The sequence below is a fragment of the Stegodyphus dumicola genome, chromosome 9, assembly GCF_044657685.1.
Source record: "Stegodyphus dumicola isolate Sdum_Otavi_A_Nest chromosome 9, ASM4465768v1".
NCBI classification, from domain to species: Eukaryota; Metazoa; Arthropoda; class Arachnida; order Araneae; family Eresidae; genus Stegodyphus; species Stegodyphus dumicola.
In genome coordinates this window covers 103,693,183-103,713,575 of record NC_140776.1, presented here as the reverse complement: position 1 = coordinate 103,713,575, position 20,393 = coordinate 103,693,183, and the positions used below count along the sequence as shown (strand labels likewise).

The window sequence follows — 20,393 nt, the reverse complement described above, 5'->3', positions numbered from 1 at the left end:
GCAGGGTCTGGGTCTGGCGTCTACCTGGAGAACGTCTCCTGCCAGAATGCATTGTGCCAACAGTCAAGTTCGGCGGAGGTGGAATTATGGTCTGGCTGTGTTTTTCCTGGTATGGGCTGGGACCCTTGGTCCCCATTCATGGTAAGCTCAACTCCGATGCCTACTGCACTATTTTGGATGAGAATGTGCTTCCTACGTTGTGGCAGTTTTACGGGTTGGACCCCTGTTACTTTCAGGACGACAATGCCAGTTGTCATGTTTCGACGTTAACCAAGGCTTGGTATGGTGCCAATGGAGTTCAACGAATGAACTGGCCTGCCCAGAGTCTAGACCTGAACCCTATCGAGAACCTCTGGGACGAGGTGCATCACTGAATTCAGGGTTGCACTACCCGTGCAAAATCGGTGAAGGAACTTCTATGTCTTCTCTAAGCCGAGTGGAAAAAAATACCACTAGCTGTCATACAAAGACTTGTGAAAAGTATGCCCTGGAGGGTCCACGTTGTAATTACCTCTTGTGGAGGCTCTACCAACTATTGATTTTTGAATAAAGTTAGTTTTTCTTTTCTATCACAGGTGTCCAAATATTTATTGGTAGTCTTGTGTATTTCATACTATTAAGTTTCTCTTCAATGAGGAAAAGGAAAAAGAAGAATCCAGAAAATGCTAAATTTTATGTAACACAATACAAACTTCTCATATTTCTCAAATGCTATTGTTAATTTTTTCCAGACACAGGTGTGGAATCTTTTTAATTAAAGAAAAGATTTTAACAGAAAATTAAGTACAATTTATTCAGTTATCTTTAATGAAATATACAAGCTTTCAATGATCATCCACAAAGCTATTCTACATAACCACAATTAGGAGATGGCAGGCTATATATACCATGAGATACTGTTTCTAGTGTTCTAAAACCAAGTTCAGAATTTTCTTTGTTATAGTTTGATCCAGAGTTCATTACAGATAATACCTAAAATATAATTGATTTAAAAGAAACATGCATTCATTAAATTTATACACAATTTATATACAATTATTTCAATTTTATGCAAATGTCCAGCAGTTATAGTGGTTAGTGACCCTGACTGCCGTAGCGATGGAATCCCAGAGAAGGTATTGTTGTAACTGTCCATCCCTTCATAGGAGGCAACGGTGGCCACTTATTAGGTACCTCCATAATAAAATTGTCCTAGTAGTGGCAAAAGCCTAAAAATGGCTAATGCCCGCCATTAATATATACATATATGTGTATATATGTACAATTACATTTTTGAAAAGCATTGATTTAAAATAAAGAGCTGTATGTGTTATACCAAAGGAAGAATGAATAAGTGTAACTTATCCATATCCTACAAAGACCTAAAACATTTACATTATGAAAAAGGATAAATTATTTTTAAAAAATTAGGAGAGTGGAAAACTGTGATGCAGTTTTTGTTAATATTTTACTTTTCTTAAAATTTTAATTGCATAAAAATTTAAATGCAAACAGTATTTGGTGGAAAAACCCGTGGTATTATGCTGCAGTTTAGGAAAAAGTCTTTCTTATAGAGAAACATGATTCAATTAAAGTAGACAAAATTATGTTTGTGCTTCTGCAGCTGGCGACGTTTAATGGCCTAAATTTATTTGTTGAGAATTGATCAAATAAATGATTCATCAAACATTCATGTCAAATGGAAATAGATCTTAAGGAAAAGAAAATACATTATAAATTTATAATATAATAAGAGCAGAATATTGAACATAATTTATGAATTCTCTTTGTGTACATTACATTAATATCACATTAAAATTAGCACTTATTACAATTCATGTTTTTGTGTACTATTTAATTAATGATATTGTTTAATAGGTATCAAAATAAGATACCTTTTACTTCATTTTTATATTTTTACACCATCGACAATATAATTCATAAAGTCCTAGTAACTGTTGTGTAGGTAAATAGTTACGTAAAAAAAGCTGTTTATATTAATGTTTACACACATGCAGCCAGCTTATTTGCATATATTTGACCAAAGATTGACCTGTTAGTATTCAGCAGTCTGATTTGTTTGGCCGTTAGTGAGCTCATTAATTACATACTTTAAGAGATGACAAATTTTCATATGTTAAATATTCCTACTGTCACTTAGGAGTTATGTAGTCGGAGTGAACAGGAAAGTAATATAAGAAATTTGAACTTCAAGTTAAATTTACCATTAGATGAATGAGCATTAAAACTTAATGATTTACTCTGAAAGTAGGGGAAAATATATTGTTATATCTATAAAAAGCAAGAAATTTTCTAATTTTCGGAGAAAATACAATTATTAAAATTCTAAAGAATGATTTAGATAATTTTGTGCACTTTTCTATAGTATGAAGTAGATAAAGTTCTGCACATCCCTAGCAAACATTCAAATGAAAATCTCAAAGGTCTCTAATTCATAGGCCAGTGTGTGTATAAAAACCTGAAGTATAAGACCTGTTATAGCATTTTTACTGACGATTGTTAGCGTAACATAGGTACATTTGTTTTCATCACGCACAATTTTTGATATAATTCTTTTCTTTCAAGTGCAGTGTAAATGATTGTGATTAAATATTCTTTTTCTGCATAGAAATGCGAACCTTAACCAATTGTAAACCTAAACAAAAGAGACTGATATCTTATCAGCACACAGTAGCACAATGCTGATAAAATGCACCCAACTAGTATTCTGTTACTTGCTTTTTGTTCGCCAAATGGTGTGATTAGACACATCAAAGGCTCGTTTCAAACAGCTGGAAAAGTTTCACGATGGAAATAGTGCGACTATCTGTACCAATTGAGAATAATTTTAGAAAGGTGATGAGAGTTCCAAAAAACAAATTACTTGAGTGTATTCAAAAATATCCAACTCTGAAGGAATTAAATCCAACTAAGGCAGGCCGGGACGTTGTGGTAAGGAATATAACTCCAGATGCACTTCTCTGCCTAATGAAGTAAGTTTCTTCAAATTGATAATAAAATTTATCATTTAACGTGATAGAAGCTGATAAAGGGTTCTCAGGATAAAATCGATTTATAAAAATTAGGAAGAATTAGCACTTCAGTTTCATTTATTAATCATCTATATACTTTAAATGAGAGATTAATTTTAAAATTTGTACTGAAGACAAACTTCAAAATTAGTTGATTAGCGGAATAGAGAATTTCATGCAGTTTAACGCACTGGAAGGAATTCCCGGAAATGGAGGTTATCTTTTTATGTTTATAAGACTGCTTCGGACATTTTGACGCTAAAAATAACACTGGAGAGAATTCCCAGAATTTTTAAGGCTACCTTTCTATGTTTTTAAAACTACTTTGGTCGCCGCTGTTTCGGATGACATACACTGTCCTTTCACCATCGATGCGAAAGAGCTGATATACTTTGCAGTTTGTAATCGATTACGAAGTCTCCATGCTTCGTTTACGTTTTATGCGGAATTGTGGTAAGATTTTATAGAGAAAATCCTGCAGAAAATAAAATCTTCCTTCATATTAATTTTTTTTTCTTGTTATATACGAGACTGGGTGCAATTTTAAATACTTCTCCATGATACAGTCAATCTTTTCCATTATTCGAATTAATTCATCATGAGACCTGTCTTAAACTGACTCATATTGCTGATAAAACGATCAAAAATATTGATATGCTTAGTTCTCCTGTTAATAAAAGAACAGCAAATATGCATATAATGAGTCTAAACAATAATAAAAATTAATGTATGTCTGTATTGTTGTCTAAGCAGAAATAATGCATGATTATAAAACAAATATTAGAACTAGTAATTGTATACGTACAATTTAAGATAGTAATTAAGTATGGTAGAGCACGGGAGGAAAAGAATGTTGAATTTTATTAATTTGAAAACTTCGTAATCGATAAACAACTCCCACTTGCTTATCGCTGATGCAAGTCTGTCTATTAATGATGAAAAACAGTCTGTGCATCCGAAAAAGCGGCGAACAACTACTTTCTACACTTTGACGCTAAAAATAGCAGCTGGGTTACTGAATCGTATTGCGTATAATCATGTGCATAATGTCAGAATTATATTTTTTTAAGCCTGGTTGATACGTTTTATAAAGATAGTTGATACGTAGGTTATCTTATTAAACTTTTTTATACAGTTTGATAAAACCTTATAGAAATCCCTATAGTGAATTACATGTAATCTTCTATAGAAATATTCTATAAAATTCTAAAGAATTTTTAAAAGTTTTCACACAAAAGGGTTCTATAAAGATACTGCTTTGAAAAATCAGTAAAATTGTATGGTTTCTGTTATAACTGAAACCTAATGTCCTGCAAATAGACTAAGAGCGAGTTATCGCTACTTATCGTTCTTCTTAAAGAACTCACAAAATACTAAAGGACGTTAAAATAACCTTTTTATTTGTCCTAAAATGTAACAGAACAGGTACAACTTGTGATACAGACGAAACTTCCACTACCTTGTGGATATTTAAATTAACAAAACAAAATTCAAATTCAAACTTATAAAAGTATATTATAAAATTCTATATAAAAAATCCAATATTCAGCTTTTTCAGAATCCTTCAGAATTATGGCTCAATTTTATATAAACTAGGTCAAAAATATTTCATAGAAGTCTATAAAATTCTACATATAAAATTATATATAGAGTTATGTATAAAGATTCCGTAGAGATTTGTGCAAAAATTTAAAAAACATTTTCACAATTTATGAAGAATGGATAGAATAAAGTAATTTAAGTTGGCTCAGGTATTTTACCGATGCATATTTTGAAAGATTTGTTAGCAAGTTGCTAAATTCATAGTATGACTTTTAAACAGAGCTGGCGGGAATACTAATAGCAAGGCACAGTTGCCTGATGTAAAGATTCTGCTGTGATTTGAAATTTAAAAAACGTCAGCTTAAATACACATAAATATAATTTGCATTCTCATGATTAATACGGGAAGAAATTATACTTAAGATTTAAATCATAACTGGTTAATTAATATAAGATACGTAACATAGTATTTCTAGAATGGCATTCTGTAGAAATCTGCACTGGTTTCTCAAGCTATAATCAAAGCAAATTTTTTTCTGATGTAATCACATGAGATAGAGAAGAGAAAAAAATAAACATTTTTATTCCTTTATTTAAACATTTTTATTTAGTTCTATATTTATTTATTAAAGTTTTCAAAATATTTTTAATAGGTTTTCCTCCCCTTTTCCCTCTCTAGCTTAACGTTGTTCAGCTTCTAAATTTGTGTAATATTTTGTGCAATTTTTCGAGCAATACTGCATATGTAATATAAACATTCAATCTTGTAAAAGCGTAAATTTAATTTAAATTATAAACTTAGTTGAAGTACTAAATTTGTATAATTAATTATTCAAAAATATAATTTCTGAGATTTTAATGGTAGTAATTATTAAAAATAAATATGCTACTGACAAAATTAATCGTTTTCGAATTTTAATTAAACTTAACCATTATTTAAAATTATACTTATTTTTAATAAAAATATTTTTAATTAATTTGACATCCTCATAATGAAGATGTAATTTATGTGCGTAATGGCGCTGTGCTTCTATGGGAGTCTGAAAAACAATACACATATTTTTTCCCTAGAAGTTTAATAGCTAGAAAAAAAATTAATTCACAATGAAATAGTTATGGATTCTTTGCTTACAGGGTCTTGCATATTTTTCAACATGACTATTGATGACTTTTGATCGCAAATACTGTTTCCGGTGGCCTTAATCGTCTAGTGGTGCCATCTGTAGCTGAACTTCGATATTTTTCTATTTATAGAGATTATTATAATACTTAGACTTTTATATAGACTTTTATAAAGTAAAAATTCATAAAAAAAATTTTTTTTTAAAGATGCAATCATTCAAATCTTCATTAATTTAGTTATTTTCACTTTGGAAATGAGCTTTCCTGCTTATCAATTTTACTAAAAACAAATTTAAAATTCATAGATTTTATTCCATATTACAGCGCTCTGAGTCTTAATGTACTAGTAACTGTGACTACGGGGCTGTATTTCGTGCGTATAATTAGACAGTTGCTAACTCTGAAAGTTTGATTTACGCATCGGTACTAAGCTAGGTCTATTCTAATGGCGGCCTGTTTAAGCAAAAAAATTACCACTTTCATTCGAATACGAAACCGATTACTTCTTTACACTGGTAAGGACAAAAGTGTGTGCTATACAAGAGCATCAGTTAGGAAGAAAGGGAACGTAGAATGTCACTTCAAAACCGTTCAAGCAGAGATTGAAAAGGATCTCCCACTGAAATTCTGATCTAAGGAAGGAAAATGTAAGGCAGCTAAAATCTAAACTTAATGCTCAACAATCAACTGCTTAAAAACTATTAAACAAGAATACAGCAGCAACTGAGGCGTCATTCCGAGTTTCAAATATTATTGCACAAAATAAGAAACCATACGAAGGCCGTGAAATAATCAAAACTGGAATTTTAGAAGCTGCAGATGCGTTTTTTAATAGTTTCAAAAATAAAACTGAAATAATGTCTGCTATTAAATCTGTGCAGCTTTCTGGAAATAGAGTAATGAGGAGGATTGAGGTTATGAAAGTTTTGACATTAACCTCACAGCTTAAAACTGACCTATGTCTCTGCTGCTATTTCTTCTTGCAACTTTACGAATCGACTGATTCAGTTGATACAACTCAGTTGTTATTCTGAAAGTTTTACCAGCTGGTAGATGTATGAAATATTTGTAACGAAAAGACTGTATTGAAATTATCTATCTCTGTAAACTAAAAATAAAATTTGTGTTTTACTAGAAAGATCATCTGTTATTTTGTTAAATACTGCAAAGTATGTTACACAAAACTAATAATAATTTTTTTCAGATTAGGGAAATGAATTCAACAAACGCTTTCAAAATTCCAAAAGGATTTCAATTGTTGCACAGTTTCTCAAATCGCCTTTTATAGAGTTTGATACTGAAGAGTTCTATACTTGTGTCATGGAGCATTTAGATTTTCAAGAAGACAGTGCTGCAGTGGAGTTGGAGCTGATTGATTTTCAAAATGATTTATCTGTAAAATCGCTTTCTTCAAGCTCTGAAAATATTTAGACTCTTGTTCCTAAAGAAAAATACCCATATTTTCTCCAGGTTTGTCTCAAAGTGAAGGCAATGTTCAGCTCTAACACTTGCGTGAGATTTCATTTTTCCCAGTATGAAATTTATTAAAAATATGTACAGAAACAGACTCACTGAACGCTTGGACAACTGCATACGAATGGTAAACGCTATTTTACTCTCCCAATATTAAAATACTTGTTAATGATAAAAAAAGGAATTCCGTCCTTCTCATTAAAGTTAATAAGTCTGAGAAAAATTCTATTATTACATTAGTTATTTATTGCTAACTACACTTCAGTTTTTTTCTTATGTACAATTGTCCCTTAGAAAGTCCTCAACGAAGGCATCCCTTCCTTTAGGTAGATAGCCCTCGTGTGCTTTACATAATTAAATAATTCAATCCAATCCAATCTTATGCACAATTCAATTTCAGTTCTTCTTTTTAGGTACAGCTTAATTAAAACTGATTTCATATTTACTAGAAATGTAAGTTTATAGGCATAAGCTAAGGAAGATATCTTTTTAAAAAGTTGGTAGTTCTTTTGGTTGTTAGCTTACAGTAGGATTTAAAAACGGTATGGTAGATCAGAAGCTTCATAAGTTTGGCGACCACTGGTGATAAATTAACCGCTTAGGCGTTAAGTAGATCTCTATAATTTTATTAATGTAAGTCATTTGTAATGCACACTATTCTGTTTTACAATATAAGAAGAAAATTCTACAAATATCTTTTAAAAAATGCTGTTTTGTTTACATATTAAACAACAGGATGTCCAGTGTTTCAATGCGGTCTTAAAGAAATTCGAGAAAAAATTATTTTTAAAATTCCTTTAAAACGCAGAGTTTCCCAGACTTCCAGACTTTCAACTGATTTACATTAATATGATTTTACATGTTTAGAATGAATGACATCAGTTAAAATTAGTAATTAAAGCTTTAGGCAATTAAAAAATGCTAAAAATGAATATTTTTTTATCACAAAAATTTGGCAACATTCTAAAATATCGATAAGTGATAAAAAAGCTCCTGTTCGGCCGTCAGAGTTGCTTTTATAGTTTAACTACCTAGCATATAATTATTTAACAATAACTTGTTTTTAATTTAACATTGCTTGTTTTTAAATGAATAGAATTTGTTTGAAAGTTTTCAGCCTGATTAGTTCATACTGATAAAAAAACATCATAAACTATTATATACGTGACTGAAAGCAATTATATTGGTAACCAAAAATTACAAATACCTTCTATAACATCAAACGCTAACAGTATCATAGGAATTGAATGCTTTTTCAGAAAATGCAGCTACAATAGCGAAACGAAATAAATAATGCTTTTGCCCATCTTGGTCCTGATGCATGCTGTTATCTGGCTGCGTATTGACTTTAAAGTTGGCGGATGTTCTCCTACAAAATTATTTCCTATACACATTCTAAATGGAGCATTAAATTGCCGCATCCAAGGGAATGTTGGAGACGCCCCTTCGTCATAGGCCAAACGTGCTCTTCTGGGAAGAATTCGGCCAAGAAAGCAGTGAAGAGACAGGAAGATAAGCATTAGAAAGGTGTGCAATGTGAGGCTGAACATCACGTTGTTGATAAGCCCGGAGTCCATGAAAGTAAGCGTAATACTACAGGAGTAGAATCTCGTCAACGTACCGCCGTGCTATAAGAATATCACGGATGACAACCAAAGGGATCCGGCTATCAAATGAAATGATACCCCATAACCTAATTCCTAGTTGTTGGGATGTGTATCGAACGACAGTCAGGTGAGTACCCTACCACTGTTTTGCTCTTCTCCAGACTTGTCTTCCCTAGTCATTGGGTATCTTTTCGAAACGAGATTTATCGCTGAAAACAGTTCTATTCCAGTCCGTGAGATCCCAGGTATAATGCGGCCAGAATTACTGAAAAGGTGGCTGAGGGTCTGTTATGGTGAGGGGCAATCGGCGAAATGGCCTCCGCAACTTCAGTCTCTTTTCTCTGATTTTGCTATCAATGGTCATTTCAGTCACTTTTATCCCTGTTACATCTCGGATCGTTGATAAAGACGCATCAGGGGCTGTGAGTGCCGATCGGATGATTACTCCATCCTTATGTTCTATCGTCGTTCTCTTTCAATTACTATTTTCTTGACGCTCTGTACGACCCTCGTTCACATATTCTTGCCAACATTATCGAATGGTAATATCCCTCCGACACACATGTCTAGCGATCCTGCAATTTGACCACCCTATTTCCTTTAGCCCAACTTCACGCTCGCTTTCAAATGGTGACTTCTACTCATACTGTTCGCGGACATACTGTTGGTTCCAATCCACGTGGGTCGACAGAACCACATTCGCATGGAAGGTATGCCTAAAGTTCCTATCACATATGCTTTCGCTACGCGGGAATAGAAGTTGAAAGGGACATTTCTCAGAACCCGCACATTTCCACGTAGTTAGGTTACAATTTTCACTTACTAAACAGACTTGAAGGCCAAACAGTAACCGATTATCGCTCAGATTGGGATCGTGTGATCCTTCAGAAGAAGAACTTTCGTCTGATTATTTGATCTCTACTTGGGACAGAGCTGCAGACGGAATATTTTAGGCGAAGTTTCAAAATATCCCGCGTAGCCGGAAAACCGTTTCCGTAGCTAGGTGAGACTTCGCTTCCAGCGGAAGACATTGTTTCCTATTTTCTCTAGGAATCCTCCCGTTTAAACCAATGCTACCAGAATCTAGTTTATAAAAAAAGTTCCGTCTAGCGAAGACAGTCGCTAGATGTGATAACCCCTTTGGACTTTAGTGGGTTCTTTTTTATGCAAGATATGGATGCTCCAGCTAATCAATTACTGGCCTCGAAAAATTAATCATTTGCATACTCTATCGTAAAGTATAAACATACGCAGTTTCGTCCCATTCTGATAATTCCTTCTTAGTACATCCCTTTTATATTATAGAGTGCATAATATGTAAGTAAAATTCATAAATGGCTAGATTATAAAAATTAAGATTTCACATGTATCTGTTCAATATAGCGAACCCATGTCGAAAGCAGATTTGTAGAACCCGATTTCGCATGGACATTAAGGCAACCTTAATTGTTTCTATTTATTTTTCCAACGCTGGAATTTTTTTTCTACACGGTTCAAAGTTGCATATCAGTTACATTGCAAACAAATATCAGTAGTGAATGCTTGCTGGAATCAGCTCTGGTCAGAATGTATCAACAGTTTTGGAGGATTCCATTGATCGGAAATGAAGCCAAAGAAATCGTACAAACTGCAAAAGCAAATGACATTGAAGAGAAATTTTCAGATGCAGGAAAAGAGAATTCAAACAATTAATCGAGAAATGGCGATTAAAGTATTGGATGATATAATAACACCAGTCAACAGTGAAAGCAATCGTAAAAAGATAAAGCGTCTTTAACTTACAAAAAGTTCTGTTAAAAAATGGACGGTATCGTCTGATTTCGTAATGGAGATTGACCCAAATGAAAATAGAAAAAGTCAGTTATGAGACACAGAACATTTTGCTCTTCATACCAAGAAACTTTTAAAAAATTGCGGCAGTCATTATTCCAAGCAAAAATCACTAACGTTTTAAAAATAATTGTATCATGCATTTATTAAGCAGTAATAAAATTCCCTTCAATTAATGTTTTTCCCTTTTAATTAAAACAATATTGTTTAATAATAATATATATGTAAATAATTTTAGTGAAATTGTAGTATCTTTCGTATAATGTAACATGAAAAGTCTGAAGAGAGATGAAGGCTCTGACAGAAAATTAAGATTACAGTGGCAAGTCTATTTAACATTGAGGTAAATGCCTATCTCGCGAAAATGGCGAGATATCATAAAGCTGTTAATGGTTTTGGCAACTACTTTTTGCTACCAAATGTGGTGAAAAGTCGCCAAAAGACGCCAAACTTGGAGACCATTTGGAGACATTTTGGTTCAGTCCTTGTGTAACTGTTAATTGGTACTGTAACTGAATAACTCCAATAGGTACTGTAACTGAATAACTCTAATAGATCCCTATATGCAACTGTAACCGTATCCAGGCTTATATGTAACTTTAACCATATGTGCCTTCCAGTAATTTCGAGAACTGTAAGATATTAAAGATTTCTCGGCGACCGGGGGAAAAATTGCCCGAAGAGAGCGTCAGTTCTGAGTTCGTTATTCGTTCAGAGCTGACTTCGAAGTATTGAGATATCCGTGAGAGCTTCGCCTTTTAAATCCGCTTTGCATTGCATTGGGTTTAAAGTTCTTAACAATTTGAAGTGTAACTGCTGTTTGTGTGGAGAAAAACTGTGTGAGTGCTTTTGTGGAAAGCTCCAGAACTGTGAAGTGTTTCTTTTGGGAAAATAAATTTTATCAAGCTCTCAGCGGTTCTGTGTGCATTCATTCCATTACGAATGAGTACGCACGTAACAGTATTTAGGTTTGTTTAAATTACACGCACGTCCTTAATTTGAATTATACCTAACACGTTTTCCCATAGAAAGTTAACTTTGCGAAACGCTATTTTAGAGTACGTGCAATATTTTAATGATGTAAGCCCTACGTTCGAACAAGTGTTTACTGTATTTAACACTTTTGCTTCGAGAATCTGTGGAATTGGGAAGCTGAAGTTTGTAATGTTGGAAGTCACAAAATAGGGTTATACCGCAAAATTTAATTTTAAATGTTTTAACTACAGTGTTTTAGCAGCTAATTTTTAATCATTGTGCATTTTTTGATAAATAAATTAGATTTCATTTAGATACATTTTTCAGATATATTGTCTGGGGCTCAAAATGATTTTTCTAAACTGCATACCTGATTTTTGTGAACTTGTTTTTAAATTTACTTTCTTCGCACAGTGTTTTCGTGGATTTCCCCATGTGTAACGTGTATACGAGCCAGTTTCCCTTAGAAAGTCCTCCACGAAGGCTTCCCTCCCCTTAGGCAGATAGCCCTAATGTGCTTTGCCGTATTCTCCGTGCTGTGCCGTCTTCGCACAGTAGACTGCGACGTATAAAGCCTTCATGACCGTCCGAATAATGTACTATACTATTGCAATATTTCTAATATATGCAGCTAAGTGTCCATAGCACATAGCTATATATTTCTGCTCTGCACATCTATGAAAAAATGTTAAGGAAATACTGATCAGAATACGTAAAAGAATTTAACATAATGTGTAATATATAATAAACAATAAAAAGTATTTTGGGACGTATTGTACAATATATTAAGACTGAGCAATATATTACAACAGTATAACATATTATTACAAATAACTTACATTTACTTAATGTAATTATTTAAAATTCGTAAAATAATTTTTTGAAGTTTCTTTTTCATGCTAAAGAGCAATTAAGCTTTTATTTAGAAAAACTTGTAAAAACACAGCGAACCTTCTTTGAGTAATTCATTAAGGCAAAAATCTATGGAAGTAGTAATATTTCTCAAAATATAAACAAACACTGATTTTAAGCGTAACCTTTCTATTACAACTATTACAACGATCTCTTAAAAAGATCAAAATTATCTGCCATTGTGGGAGATTGTCTAAAAGACAGTTTATTGTATTAAAAAAAAGGGAGATTTTTAGTCTATTTTAATCCATGCATTTACTCATAATTTCTTGAAAATATAAATTAGTTTATGTCAAAGCTCTTAAATAAATTTTAATGAAAAATTTAAAAAATGAACTAAGAACTAATTTTTCTATTTTCAAAATTTTAAGCATGAAGCAAAAAAAAAAAAAAAAAAAAAAGCAAGACTAGTGATTGAGAAAAAGCACACCAATATACGATCTACTATAAGGGGTGTGTTGGTGTATTTAATTATGGCGAAGCACACGAGGGCTATCTGTCTAAGGGGAGGGATGCCTTCGTGGAGGACTTTCTAAGGGAAACTGGATCGTATACACGTTACACATGGAGAAACCACGAAAACGCCCATGCAGCCAGCCCGTTCGTGGGATTCGAACCTCGGACCGAACTACCAGTGTTCAGCGACTTTACCTTTCGGCCGTTGGTGAGCCGCTACTATAAGGGGAACGTTATTCCCATTTACATTAGATGTGTGAAGAACCAAGAGGATTCTCTGGAGATAGTCTCTTTACTGTGATTTGAGCTGAAGCCAAGATTACTAGTATTCAGTGGTCTTAATTCTGCTACTTGTTAGTCACGTAGCTTGTTAGTAGTGCACTGGCAAACGTTTATTCAATACTTTAACCCCGTGAATTCTTAACCTTAAACATGATATCTTTAATACTAGACTCTTTGGTCTCCATACTGATTTCTCTTCATTCTGTTTTCATTACAATGATTAATTTCCATGAACAGTTTGTCTTCGAATTTGCATCAAGAATTTTGAGATTGGCAGTCCTTCCAGTTAGAGTCATTATTTGATGTATTTTCTTTTTGCAAAGAAGTTCTTAATGTCTTTAGTGCGGGGACTGATTTACCTATTTGGGGGCCCTAGACATTTTTTCCTGCCGGTTCCCTACATCCGGGGTGTTATGTAATTTTTACGAGAACTTTCTAACAAAATAGCAAGTTATAGGTATATAATAATAATTAACAAAAAGAGTGCGTTTTTCAAAAATCTTTAATAGAGTATCCATTGTTAGTATAATTATAAACAGGCGTTTTTTATGTATCAATATAATCAATAGAATTGGAAATTGTTGCTTGTATATTATAAATAAGAAAACGAATTTTTTTGTTATATGTCAAAAACCATAGTTTTGAAAAAATTATATGAAATTAATTCAAAAATCCTTCTTTCTGGCCTTCAATTCTGCAAATTTATCAATTGTAATCAATATTGCCCAACGCATTTAATTCTGTGTATAGTACAGCTAAAGAAGTTAATATTTTGTTGGCTTAATTAGTTTCGTAATAGTTTAAACGCTAAACTAAATTAAGTTAGTTAGTTAAACTTAATTAGTTAGCTTAGCGTTTTAACACCCAAAACGATCTTTCACTAGATGCATTAGATACAGGCAAAGTTAAAAATATACGTTATAGGAGTTCTATATTTGGAAATGTGAATACAACTTTTGTAGTCTTTATAAATCATAGCATATCAGATGCCAACGTTAAATTTCGGCTTTTACAAAATAATAGAAAATGTAACATTTCCATATACAGTTCTTTTGTATTAATGCCTTCACTTTACGATATTTTTAGTAATGTGGTATCTTCAGATTCAATTGATACATTGTCATTTGTGTTTGAATGAAATATTTTTAAAATCTCATTAATGTCTTTGCAACTTTTGTTACGTAGTTTTAGTTGAAAATATATTTTGTCACATAAAATTATGTAAAAGCAGTTTCGTCTTAAGTCTTCTTGACCCTGATTACATGAACTTTTGTCATCGTCATCATGATGAACTATATCAAAAAATTCTTTCAGTTTTCGCAACCTTTTACCAGTATCGGAATACGTTTTTATTCCTAATGCGTTTAATGTCTCCGCTTCTATTTCCAGAAATAAATTTCTCAAACTGTTAGAGCAATTATCTCATATGCGGCAAGTAATTGCCAAAATTACTTGCCGCATATGAGATTGGTATAATAGGGTCTTGGTCATATAGAGATATATCAAGCAGAACACTTTTTATTTCGCTGAACCCAGAGCGAATTGCTTTAACTGCATCAGCTCTAGGAGACCATTTAGTAGTACATATTTTTTTTCTGTAAAATGTTTATTATTTGCTGCAAACTTTTTTCTAAAGTGTTCCACATATGAGCAGACGCAGAAAAAAAATGTATGAATGTTCTCCAATTAATTAAAATATGTTATTGCTTGCGAACATGATTCACCAGCACTACTTACTATCAGATTTAACAAATGCGAAACACAAGGAGAGGAATGGGAAATTTGACTATGTTTTTAATGCGGTTTTGGAGCCCATTGTATTTTCCAGACATATTTGCCATATTGTCGTAGCTTTGTCATCTGTAGTTGCAAATATCCAGACCTAATATTTCAAGGTTCTTTAAAACTTCATCTTCTAATGATTCCCCTGTATGAGAATAAATTGATAAAAATCAAAAAAATCTCTCTATTGGTATTTCCATCTTCTGATACATAACGCAATATAAAAGTTAACTGGTCTACGTGTGTTATGTCAGGAGTCAAATCAATTATAACTGAAAACTATTTGGCGGCTTTGACTTCTGATACGAATGTTTCTAACATTCTTTTGTTGAATATTTCAATAAAATCATCGCATATAGGTGACGAAAGATAATTTTTTTATATGTGAAGCTAAAACCTCATCAAATTCTGCTAAACATTCTAGAGCTCCTATGTAATTTTCACTATGAGAAGCGGAAAAGTGTCCATTGCTGCCAAGAAATGCAAGAGAATTTTTAGACAAAAACTTTATTGTTGCTATTACCCGTAGCAGTACTTTTCTCCAATATTTTTTATTCTTCTAATTCTTTCAATATTATTTCCTTTTCAACGATAGTTTCTATACGTCCCTCAACTGAATTTCTTGTTGTTAAAATTTTAATAGATCATCTATGATCAGTAGAATTTTCAGATTTTTGCACTCTTACATTTGCATTTTTCCAGTCCATGTATCTTTCTGTAAAAGTTATTCGTTTAATCGAAAATATTTTGCAAGCATAGCAGTAAATTACTTTACTTTTTGTTCAACGTTTTTACGATTTGTGTTGTCGCGACTAAAAATGTTTTTCTTCAATGACCGAATTACAATTTCTTCACCTTCTGTTACTAGATTTTTAGCGGTATGTATAAATGAAATATTTGATAGTGGTTTATTTTTAGGCAAATAATGTTTGGCATGTCTTTTGTTAAATTTAAAGGCCACAAAAAATGTCTAAAATTTCAAAAACTAAAGTATCATTAATGGTGTTAGGTATATATTCTATATGTTGAATTTCTTCATCTTCGGTTGCATATTGGTTTTTCTCCACTATATCTGGTATGCTTTCTATGTTTTTCATTTCTGTTATTTCATTTTCAGTTTCTTTGCTTTCTGTCATTTCTGCGTGTACTTCTTGTTTTCCAGAATATTCACCAACTTATTTTTCTATAATATTTGCTTCAGTCTGAACTTCCACATCAATATTATATGTTTTTTATATTAACAACATATTTAAACAGAGCATTTTTGTTGTTGTTGTTCTTTTGTTTCTTCCTGCATGCTGGAACTTGGACCATTCCACATTAAATTTATTGGATGTTGGAACTGCATGTTGGAACTTGGACCATTATTTTTTCTTCTTACGCTTTTTTTTTTTTCACCGGAAACGTGATGATAATTCATTTTATACAAAATATTTATACAGTTTATTCTATAAAAAGTTACTTCAAGACTTCAACTAGCTAATCACTTCTATAAATTTAATATTTAGAGCCAAAAATCGTCTCTTTACTCTTGCTATGTTTAATGTTTTTACTAGACTTATGCGCACCATGTAATACACACCCAATATCGTATCACGTCCCACCTACAGATCAGCTAGTCAGCCAAATGTTGTTCATGTACAGTGAACCATTTGTATCAGTACATCTTAATAAAAAAAGGAAACGTGCAGATTTAGATAAAATTTTAATTGAGTATATAGATAAATTTTTATTTATTTTGTAAAGTAAAAGGAAACTTATTTTATTTTTACATTTTTTTTTTCAAAGTGGGCGATTTGACCGGGATCCCCAAAAAACCATTTCCTTATGCTATGGTGCTGCCCTGGGTGAGTGCCGGCTGAATCCAAAGTCAGCAAACCTCTTTGGTTGCTTGTAAAACAAGTGATAGCATTAAATTCACTCACTTCCTTATAGCTGTTTGTATGCACCATCTTGTTTCGCTTCAAGAACATAAATTCATAAACTGTGGGTATAATATGCTGCGATCATTTGAAATTAGTCAGCTGTTTTTGACATACCCTATATGCCTACATGTCTAATAATATCATAATTTCCAATTTTTCCAAATTTATATTTATTTCAGAGTATAACTCCATAGCGAAAATCAGAAGCTCACACTCCAATATGAATATGAAACATCTTTCTAGCGTGCAAATAGAGTCAAGTTACTTGTATCGGGATGCATGGCTTTGATATATCGTTTCGTGATTTCTCAACCTATATTTTCGAAACCACTAACAATAGCTTTCTGAAGTCAACATTATTTGCTCAAAAAACAATGAAAAGTACCTCAAAGCTGCAACTAAAATTATGCTTATTTATTTTAAGGAATGAAAAGTTTTCCTTTGTTTTTTGAAAAATTTTGCGATCTTCTTATATTAAGTGATCTTATGATTTAATACTATCAAAGGTTTCTCAGTACGTAATCAAAAGTCTAAAAGATTTTTAGAGCTCTCTTTGCAAACATAGAAACTGCAATTTCATGTTTAAATATTCATAATTCTTTTCGAAGTCTCATTGATATCTCAGATAATAGCTCTTGTTATTCTGCCATCGTGAGGAGTTTTATAAAAGTCCTTCTCCTTAATTATTTTCAGCAAAAGCAAATCAAATACAGATATATCAAGATTTCAGAGACTTCTGATTGCTGACCGAAACTGATATTCATGCTGTCGATATAAAGGGGGTTTATGCACACAACCGAGTGACAAAAGCAATCCTTATACTGGAAAAGTTTTCAAACCCTGTAAGAAGCGCTGTGAGCCAATTAGTGCTGCATATTAGTCATAGAGAAATACTTCAACATTAGAGAAATACTTCAACATTCATTATATAATGACTACAGGTTTGCTACGCTGGAATGTCTGTGTAAACGTAGTTGAGTACCTATATAACCTCTTAAGAGCCCAAAAGCCATTGATTACTAGATGATTCATTATTCCCATTGTGCAGCCATGTCTGGTTGCTCATACAAGCTCATGTCAGCAAATAACTGGTTTGGTTTATCGTTTATTTGATTATGCTAAACCTCAGAATGTTATTTGCTTAAGGAAAGGGTACCTCCATAGAGGATTTTCTGAGAGAAACTCACTCGTATTCACATTACACATGGAGAAAGTCACGAAAACGCTCAACCAGCCCATTCGCGGGATTTAAATCCGGCCGAACTATGAATACTTAGCGACTTTTCCTCTCGGCCACTGGTTAGCCCTCATGTATATGCCTAACTAAAAGATTTTGGCCGAAACTATGTGGTTGCATTTTCTATTATTCCTTGATGTTCTAATTTAGTCACTTGCGGTTTCATTTTTCTTTAAATTAAGACGACTGTCGGAGGTAGAAATCTGAAATAGTTAAAAGAATTCAGGAAAAGACATGACGACTATAGTGCATGGAATGGGACTTTTAGATGGCATTCTAGGGGTTACAGACTGGGTAGGAATGTAGCAACATCTACCAAGGTAACCGAAATAGCAACTATACTCTGATAGAGGAAAATGTCCATTAACATATCCTAGTAGAGTGTTTTATAGAATCATTTCAAGAATTTTTTGTATCATTAAGCATTTGTTTAATAGTCTTTTTGTTGCCTTATTTCTTAAAAATTTTTTCAATGAATATTTGAAAATTTGTTCAAACATTTCATTTGTTCAAACATTTCATTTGTTCAAATGCAAAGTCATTTGTTAAAGCATTCATTCAATTTATATTATACTCATGAGTGAAATTATGCTTTAGCGAAACACAGTCTTTTTTTTAAATTATTTGAAATAAATAGTTATTAGTTATTAACCTAGTGTACTGTATAATTTGCTTAAAAGTCTTTTGCATAATGCTTTTCTGATTACTTTACTCTTCAGACTACATTTACTTGTTGAGTGAATGATCTAGAATTTCTTCAAACTATTAACTTAAAATCATTTCAACAAGGAAATCTAATAAGTGTTTTTCGTTTTACAGGTTTGCTTCGGAAGACGCAGTCGAGCTTAGCTCATGCAAAATAGCGTTAGAAACTTATTATACAGCTCTATTGTATCAAATAGAGCCTTTGCAAAGAATATGCGAAGAATTCATTTCGGAAAATCCAATAACTTTGGACAATGTGAATGAAATCCATCAACTAGCTAAAACGCTGGAATTAGATCAAGTTCTGAAAGTTGCTGATCTCTACAAGAAACGCTTTTCGGAATCCAGCAAACTGAGCACTGTAAACACTGCAGAACCTATGGTCGGGTATTGTTTTATGAAGAAAAATGTGTTTCTAAACCCGTTTTATTTAAGCTTTCAGCTCAAGCAAGTTGAATGTACTGATCTGAATGATGAATTTCCGTGTCATCTCAAGAACGAGATTGTGGTTGACGCCAATGACAATCTTAGAGTCCTGGGCATCCGAATTAGACTGCAACCATCAGAATTCCACGGAAATAAAACTTTGAAGATATGTTGCAATATGTCAACAGACTGTGAGGATTCCGTTCATCTGGAAGAGACTAGATGCAAAAGTTTAGAACCAATAATAATTATCTGTTTTCGAGAAGAATTTTTAGTACCCCTAGGACAGAAAGGAACAATTAGTATTACTATTGAGGACGTAAAACCTGTTATGTGCTATGGAATTGAAACAGAATCATTTTGTACTAAAACGGGAATTAACTTTACTTATCGAAGCAATTGGAAAACTTCTCAGTCTGATTTGAAAAGGGTTTTCATTGACGGATTATTTTATGATTTCACTGATAACAACTAAAGTTTAAAATCAGTTACAAACTGCATAAAATAAATTTCTCAACAATGTATTTTAGCTTTTTCTGATACAAAGTGAATTTTCTGTTGATTGTACTTTTGCAGGACTTTGAATTTTCTGTTGATTGTACTTTTGCAGGACTTAACAATTAGAAATGTATTCACATTTGTGAGGAGACTTTTCTACCGTAGTTAGAATTTAACCCAGTTAAGCAGTATAGTATTGAAGATAATAGTGTGTATATAGATTTATGTATATGAATATTCTTAAATTGATCTAAAATGTAAATATATCTTTATATCCATATTTACCGAATGTTTCTTTCATTATGCAATATGAGAATGTTCAGTCACCTTATCTTTATTTATCTATTTGTGTTTATCTTATATTTTCGTTTAATGAATAAATGAAATAAACGAGTTATAAAGCGTTGTCATATATCATCTTCATAATTTATCTAGATATTTTTTATTGTTTAATTTTTCAGTAGCAGAATTAAAGTTGTTACATACATGCTATATAAGGTATCTCAGAAATAGTCAGAATATTTTTTTAAAAAATTATTTCTTATTCCCTTAACGTACATGAGATAGCAGTTTATCATCAATATATTAAATACCTTGTAAATGAGTATGA

General features: G+C 32.4%; 1 protein-coding gene and 1 long non-coding RNA gene across 2 annotated transcripts; one reads left to right on the top strand and one right to left on the bottom strand.

Moving 5' to 3' along the window:
• Positions 1-766: 766 nt before the first annotated feature.
• Positions 767-9,272, bottom strand: LOC118201781 (uncharacterized). The gene is made up of 2 exons (XR_004760307.2): positions 8,356-9,272; positions 767-972 (listed from the first exon to the last, which is right to left on the bottom strand). It is a non-coding gene; the product is annotated as an uncharacterized LOC118201781 (long non-coding RNA).
• Positions 2,716-20,189, top strand: LOC118201780 (uncharacterized). The gene is made up of 2 exons (XM_035373934.2): positions 2,716-2,972; positions 18,974-20,189. The coding sequence occupies exons 1-2, from the start codon at positions 2,788-2,790 to the stop codon at positions 19,758-19,760; spliced, it is 972 nt and encodes a 323-aa protein (XP_035229825.2). The 5' UTR covers positions 2,716-2,787; the 3' UTR covers positions 19,761-20,189.
• The last annotated feature ends 204 nt before the right edge of the window (positions 20,190-20,393 follow it).